Source organism: Typha angustifolia, chromosome 5, assembly GCF_048772165.1.
Source record: "Typha angustifolia cultivar Huaian chromosome 5, ASM4877216v1, whole genome shotgun sequence".
In the NCBI taxonomy this organism is placed as follows: Eukaryota; Viridiplantae; Streptophyta; class Magnoliopsida; order Poales; family Typhaceae; genus Typha; species Typha angustifolia.
This window is the reverse complement of record NC_133243.1, coordinates 7,125,461-7,133,718: the sequence shown is the minus strand read 5'-3', so window position 1 is coordinate 7,133,718 and position 8,258 is coordinate 7,125,461. Positions and strand designations below refer to the sequence as shown.

General features: G+C 37.0%; 1 protein-coding gene across 1 annotated transcript; it reads right to left on the bottom strand.

Annotated features, from left to right (window-relative positions):
- Positions 1–2,183: 2,183 nt before the first annotated feature.
- LOC140760177 (transcription factor bHLH94-like) lies at positions 2,184–3,939 on the bottom strand. Its single transcript, XM_073097022.1, has 3 exons — positions 3,151–3,939; positions 2,579–2,974; positions 2,184–2,492 (listed from the first exon to the last, which is right to left on the bottom strand). Exons 1-3 carry the CDS (start codon positions 3,574–3,576, stop codon positions 2,397–2,399), a joined length of 918 nt encoding a protein of 305 aa, XP_072953123.1. The 5' UTR covers positions 3,577–3,939; the 3' UTR covers positions 2,184–2,396.
- Between the last annotated feature and the right edge of the window lie 4,319 nt (positions 3,940–8,258).

Below are 8,258 nucleotides of genomic sequence, written 5' to 3'. Positions count from 1 at the left end.
TAAAAGGTTAAAAATGAGAATGTGTGTTTTTAACTCCAAACTATCCTCTCTTTTATTAAATTTTATATATTGAGATAATCTGGACGACATGCCTACTTAGTAATTCTGCTGTTCTATATGAACTTTGCGCTACGGACCTAAGCTAGAGATAGTTTGGCTTAGGCTCGTTGGACTGGGCAGGCAAAGTTCTGGCTCGTATCAACCATTACTAACCTGAGCTAGGATTGAATTAGATCTAAGTCAGATTTGGGCCGAGCGTATCCTAATTTATTACAAATATGTTTAAGCTAGGGTTAAGTGAGCCGATCAATTTGATCACCTCTAAGTGGAGACACTAAGACCATATATTTAGGTCTACAACCTCTTAAGATTAATTAGATTATACAGTCGAACGAGATCTTACATTTAAGTGTAGGTTAGCCATCTCTATATCCTTAGCATATAATGCATTTAGGCCTAAAATTTAAAAGATTAATTAAGTTAAACATTTAAGTCAATTGTCCGACAGAGATAAACTGTAAGGAGCCCACCCCGAAATACTTTAGTCAAAATTCTTCTGGAGGGTTTGAATCCCAACTCTTTCAATGTGAATGTTGCTATCGTTTTATTTACATTTCGAACAGTATTTGTCTGTCTTGAAAATGAAGGAGTTTTCTCTCGTTAGAAATTTGGCAAATTTCCTTGGAAAATTATTATGGTAGCCATCAATGCAATGGCATTAATCTGCCACACAGACAGAATCAATAACTCCAATCAATAATGTTGGACCACCACACTCACCTCTACAAAACTTTCTGATGGATTCTCTCACATGTTTCGATTGCAGTCGAACGACATGTCTGATTGAGCTTGACTTCTGACACCTATAATCTTTGTCGATTTCCCGCAGTGGAATGGATGAAGCCATTAACATAGTCAACTGTCTCTTTGTTCTTGTTCCCATTAGAGGGGTCCATTTCCTCTGTCCTAATTGTGTATCCCCCTCGGATTCTGGTCTTGTTTTAGCTACAGCTTTGTTTTTATATATGCCCATTGTAAGAATTTTGAAACATAAATTAGAAACTCCCTATGCTTGGCCTTTTATATAATCTTTTGCACTTTGCTGTATAAATATTCTTCTTATGGTCTGTATTTTGTTTTGCTTATCGTCTCAGAAATACTTTGACTTTATGTTTCATTTATGCAGAGTGATCTTTATATGTTTAAGTTTTTTATGACTAAGATAAATACAAAACAATATCCATATTTTTAAGATCAAATGAGAATTAGCTATATAGCAGAGTGTGGATGATGTTAAAGATAAAACATAGATTGTCTCTGTGATGGAGTTTATCTCTGTTTACAACATCTACTTAGCTTGTGGAAGAACAAGAACACAGTGTATGAAAGTATTACAGACTAGAGCTCTTCATTGAGCTTCTTTACTCTCGAACAGAGAGAATAATTAAGTGGTTGGTCATTCTTATACTCCAAGAAATATTCAAAGTCCACTGTTTGGTATGTTTGATGCTAGAGATCTATATGATGTAGAAGTTCTTGACATGTTTCATGATATATTTACCCATTCTATGTTGGGGGATTCCTTTCAGATTGCAAATTAAATGTTTAATTTTCTTCTAAAATCCTACGCGTTTCTTTAGATGTTGATGATCTGGTGGTGATGATGATGAGAAGTTCTTTAAAATATGTTGTCCTGCAAAGAAGTACTCTAGACTTGAATAAGAAGTTTTTGTATGAGCTGATGAATTTAAGTTAATTTTTTTTAACAGGATGATGTCTTTGGAAGCTCTTACTACATGATGATGAGAGATTAATTATTAAATTAATCTTGCAACTTGCTTGCATGAATTGAACACTCTCCTAAAATCTCTAATTCTCCCTGGGAGAGCATCTCTTCTCCTGTCAATTGTCAAATTGTGTACGGCAGCTTAGCTTACAAGCTTGGTTTACAGCTTTTGAGGCTACTCTCACTCTTTTCCTTGTCTCTTTTGATTATAGAAATGAGAAAGGAAACGTATGAGATGTTTATATGTGGGTCCTCGTTACTAATTGCTAATTATTATCAGTTATTTTACTCCTTTTCCTGCTGGAATGCAGCATTTAGAGAAATTAATTATCTCTCCTTTCACTTTTAAATCATTGATAAGGATAAACAAAAGAAGTTGTATGAAAAGGACATCTCATCCTAAAACTCAAACTTCTCTTAATCCAATGACATAAGATGTACAGTGCTTAGATAGCTCTTGTCTAAGGATCTTCTTCTTCTTCTTCTTTTTCCACATAAACATAGATTATATATATATAACACCGATCATTAAGCACCAAAGAAGACCCTTAATTAAAAGATCACATATAACTAAAACCCAATTGTTAGGATTACAGTAATACACACAAGATTAGCTACAACCAGACTCCTCTTCAATCTTGCCAAGCATTTGATTGACCGCAGTGGCAATGTCATCCACTGATGAGAGCTGGCAATCATCTTCCACCTAAATCAATCAGAGAAAAACAAACTTAGAACCGCCATTAAAAGGTAGAACCTAATAGAATTAGAATGTTACAAATCCTAGATTACCTTGAGACTAAGAGAGTAGAGCACCATTTGATCAACGGTGGTAACATTGAGGTGCATGGTGGAGAGCCTGAGATTTTGCAGTCCCACCAGCATCTTCAGCAGCTGCTTTGGCCGCCGCCTTGCGAAAACCTTAAGACTTGCATGGCTCTCCACCATGGTCACCTCTATGTCAGCCATGGCTGCTCGGTTCTCTGCTGCATCTCCATCTGAGTTGGGTAAAGAGGAAGTTGCAGCAGTACCTGTGCTTCGAGAGTACTGAGGGAATGCAAAGAAGCCAGCAAAAGGAGCAGTGTCTGAGCTCTGCTTGGTTCTCTTCTGGGCCTCCAGAGATTGAAGGAGTTGTTCTAACTCCTTGACAAAATTTATTGCACCTCCAATTATGGAAGCTTGATCGCCCTGGTTAAAATTACAAGAGGAGAAGAGTTGGTACTAGGCCTAGAATTACACAAGCATGTGCAACAAACAAAAAGGTACAAAACTTTGGATGTAACGTAATGCTAATAGCAGGTTAGGCTCTGTACCAACCCAAGAACAGTAAAATCTGGGCCTAAAAAGTTTTAAGAGGAGCTTACTCTTTGGACATAGGAAACCGGCATTAGCGACCGGAGGACGGCGAGGTACTCGTTCATCTGTTTCCGGCGGTTGCGCTCGACGGCGATGTGGGTCATCCTCTGGTTCTCAACCTCCTCCTTGTTCTTGATGCTCTTGGTCCGCCGCCTCTTCCTCCGGCCGCAGGCCGCCGCCGCCTCTTGACCCGCGACTACGCCCTCACCACCGACGCTGCCGTCCCCGGAGGAATTCACATCCCACTCCTCAAGTCCATGCAAAATGGATGAGCAAGAGGTGCCCCAACTCCCAGGCATTCCATCAAACACCCTCTTCTCGACTTGGTCCTCCTCTTCCTTCAACCCATTGGAGTTGTTACCATAACCCCATGGTACCCCTCCAATGGTGCAACCAAGAAGGTCTTTTGGGAAGACCACTGCTTCAAGTGCCATCCTCTTCCACCTCCACCTATGGACTGACTCCAAGGAAAAAGAACTCAGAAGGGAAGGAGAACAGGAGAAGGGCCCAACTCAACTTTCCTCCATGAGTGGGGGGAGAAGAGGAGGAGGAAGAAGAGGGTGATTTTAAAGGCAGGAGAGGTGGCAAAGACAACACAAGGCTGCCAGAAGAGGACAAGGGAGGAAGGAACAAGTAACATGTAGCAATGTAGCATGGTGGTGATGAGTTGGTGGAATTGGTGTTTGTTTGTGGTAAGGAAGCTGGAAACCAGGGGTTGAATTATGGATAGAATGGGAGGGACCTGGGAATGCCAACTTGGTGTTTTGATTGTGCTTTGATTAGGCTATAATTTGGTTTGTCTTGTCTGGTCCCAGACTCACTAAATATTAGAGGAGAAAAAAAGCTTGGAATGGAGGGCTTGGAGGAATTAGAGGAGCCTAGCAAGGCTAGGGCCTCTGCATGTCTTGGAAGTGTCTCCTCTTCCTTTTAAGTAAATTTTTCTTCTCCTTCTTTTTTTTAAAAAAAAAGTGAGACCCAAAGTGTTTTCCCTTTCTTTTTTGCTTCCTTTATTTTGAAAAATGTTTAGAAAAGTTTGTGAGTTTTCAAACATTGTAGATCAATAACAAGGTGTGAACAATTTTATGAAAGCAATTTGTTCTCAAGAATCAATGATTATAAATAGATGAAATAATTAACATGCACACACACACACACACTCAAAAGAGGTGCCCCAGCAGCTATTCATTCACCCTTGGACTACATTTTTAGGCCTTCTGGCTTTTATATTCTGTAAGGAAGGCTGTAGCGTGCAATGCTGGGATGCCCTTTTGGCTTTATATTTAAACTACACTGTAGGCCTCCTGGCCTTCTAGTTATCCTACCTTGTAAGGCAATAATGTGCAAATAACCCACACACAACATTTAGTTCCTCTTTCTATTGAAAATAAAGTAAGGTCACTTTTTGTCTAAAAATCCATCTCCTTTTATCTTATCAAATTATTTTAAAGAATTAGCAAGAGAAGGCCACCTGAAACCCATGCTCAACAGCTCATGTTTGTACTGAGGACGACAAAGAATCCTCCTCTTCCATTGCAATCATCTTCCACAAAGGCAGCAGCTCTCCACTTTCCCATATTTCTTCTATTCACCCTTTGTAGGTCATCATACAAATCTTACAAAAGAGTTTTCAACTTTATTTACAATCTAAAAGAAGTGAAACACTGAGACATGGGAAGGAACAGCAAAGATGAAAGAAGTTTCTTGCAGTACAGCTCGAATTGACATAAGAAACAATTAAGCATTTCATCTGATCATAGAAGTGTAGTTGATTTGAGTTGTATTATTGGTGAGAAAAGTTAGATGATAGGAAGAGTGATTGCCTTCACAAAATTGTACAATAATTGGAGGGTCCAGTTAGTCCCTGGCATTCCCTGCAAGTAGCTAACGAAATTAATTTTCTAATGTTGACACGAATGGATGGGTGGATCCCATGATTTTAATGTTTCCGAGGTAGAATCCTTAAATCCTACCCTAACATTGCAATTAGAAGACATAATTCATAGTAATCAAATATTATAAAATATCCTTAAGAAATGTTCCTGAAGAAATTTGGGTTTATTTTAGACAAGGGTATTTGGAAAGTTGAATAAAAGAAAAAAAGAGAGAGAGAGAGAGAGAGAGAGAGTGTGTATCTTAAGAAATAAATAAGTATTCCTAACAAAATATTCCTATTAAGATATTATTTTGTTAGAGTTTAGTTAGCTTAAATTAATCCAGAGTGTAATATGAGCATTGTCGGAGTGTTAATCACAAAGTCAATAAAATATAGCATATTGTTTCAAATTTTTTATGTCTCTATATTTCTTTGCTTTTAAGTAGTATGATTAGTGACTATATACTTTATTATCTATGAGGAAACCTATATAGAAAAGGGAGAATAACATATGTTTTGGGATGTCTATTTATAATTGAAAAAAAGACTTCTTTAATAATGAAAAAAGTACAACAAAAATGAATCTTGATTTTATTTTTGTGGGAAGCCTAAGTAAATAGATCCATTAAATCTAATCAGATTGTACAAGTTTGATATAATTAAAGAAATGAGAGATATTTTGAAACTACTGCACTACTGGTATAATAAAGAGAAATAAGCATTAAGTCCAAAGGAAGGATGAACAAGATCAAAATAAAACAACCTCCAGACCCACAAACATAATTGACCAGCTAATTATAGCCTCATTTTGATCCTTGTGAATCTTAAAGCAATGTAGAAATGTGGCTGTAGAAAACTTAAGAAGATACATATAAGGGAAAAAGTGATCCCATAGCCATCAAAATCTCATTCAACATCATACCTCCTAAAAGGAGGGAGAGTGAAACTGTGATGATGGAAGTGCGCCAACAAAGAGATGGGGCTGGGGTGACAACGACGACAATCATAAGTCTTTGTAATGGGAGGAGTTGCAACGACATTGGTAACGAGGCTATGGTGACTTAGAACAAGGAGAAGAGAGGAACATAATAAGAGCAAGATACAAAATGGAGATGAAAAAAAGAAAGAAGAAAATACTGGCTTTAGTGCCGGTGGAGAGAAACCCTAGCAGAGTTCCTCTACTATGGTTGACAGCAAGAGAACATCACATAGAATCAATCCTAATTGAAATTGACAGATTTACATCAAATATGTGATGATAATTACAGAACCGATTAAAGGGTATTACCATCATGCGCCAGGAATGGAGAATATACTAATGTCATCTGTGGTATATTTTTACCATAGATTCTTACAACCAATTGCTATAGACCTTCATGCTAATTAGTTTGCTAGTACATATTCTTTTCCTTCCAGTAGTACAAGTTACGAATCCTCAATAAACAACACATAGTCCCATATGACTACAATAAGAAATGAATTAAGTACTTAAATCTAATTAAGACAAGAGTACCAGCTGGTGTCACTGTACCCTAACCAATTTTAAATAGGTCATTGTTTACGAGATACTGAAGATTTTCAGTCATATTAAATAAATGATTAAGAGCTAATAGGTGTCCTCCTTTGGAGAAGTACATCCTTTTTAGCTTAACCTAATCGCAACTTTTTTACACTAATTAATCGTGACGATTTCATCATGCAAGATTCCATCAAAGGCTCCTGTTCGTGGTGGCATATTACGCTATCCATGCAAAATATTTTAAGGTATAATAGGATTAATTATTCAACAATTTGTACAAGGTGGCTAATTCTTTTCTTTCTCTTCTTCTTCTTCTTCTTCTTCTTTCCTTGATCAAATTGGGAGGGTGGGGTTGCAAATTTGGATCTTGACTCAGATTAGGGTTGATCTCTGAGGGCCAGGGAAGCAAACCTGCCAAGTGAATCCAAAATCCAATTGGCATGGGACCCTAATCCACCCAATATGCCCTCACTTTCTAGTGGATATGATTCCCATATTATGCTAATATATTAATATGCTAAGTTGTTAATATATGGGTATATGGCATCTTGTTGTTAAACCCCTAGAAGATTCTCTTTCAACCTATTTAGACAAATGGGCAAATTATGGAATTGAAAGAAACTAATATGCAAATCAAATACAGACATACTTATCAAAATGGGGTGTCTAGTTTTGTGCAACATTTATGTGTCCCATTGGGAAAGAGAGCAATATTTTATTCTAGGGTTTGCTCCACCTAGACTACTATTATATCTTAATATCTAAAAAAAACTCTAGTTTATAAGAGCAATCAAATTAGTGATGATCAAAAAATAATTCAAGATTTTTAAACTATCAGCTAGCTCTGATACTAATTATGACAGAATTTAAGGTATGTAAGACTCACGCCCTACAAGAATATACAATAAAACTTATTAACGAAATGGAGCTAAATAAGATTTAAGGTTAAATTATATTAAAAAAATCTGACTCTAATCCGCTAGAATTTATTGCTCATTAAGTGTGAGAGATATTAGGACTTTAAACTCTTCTCATCTGAATGGCAAACTTGGGGTAGCAGTAGTAGCAGTAGACAAGAGGATTCCAAAAACTGTGACGTTTTGTCATTAGCAAATTAACCTGGGGAATGAAAAGGCTTGGTTTTAATCGCCATATATATATATATATATATATATATATATAGATAGATAGATAGATAGATAGATAGATAGATAGGAATGAAAAGGCTTGGTTTTAATCGCCATGTATATATATATATATATCATAAGATGTCAACTTGCATGCAAAACTTCTGAGCTCTGCTATCTCCTTTTTGCTCACGTACGTCCAAGCAAAGCTAGCTAAGCTTTATCAGACCATATCCCCACACTCACATACTCACATACTCACATACTCACATGCATGCATGCATTTCCCCTTATCACGAGATCGACGTACGTGGCAGTCTACGGCAGCAGATTAGTAGGTTAATTAAGTGTGATTTGGTATTTGTATCATGCAAGATGACACATGAACAGGACCACATTATACATGTACCAATACCATGCATGCACTGATCGAGGTCCGTACGATAGCCTGAGAGGTACACTGGTTTATTGATTGAGAATTGAGTATGTATTTATATATTATAGCATAGTATATGTATATATATATATATATATATATATATATAGAGAGAGAGAGAGAGAGAGAGAGAGAGAGAGAGAGAGAGAGAGAGAGAAATT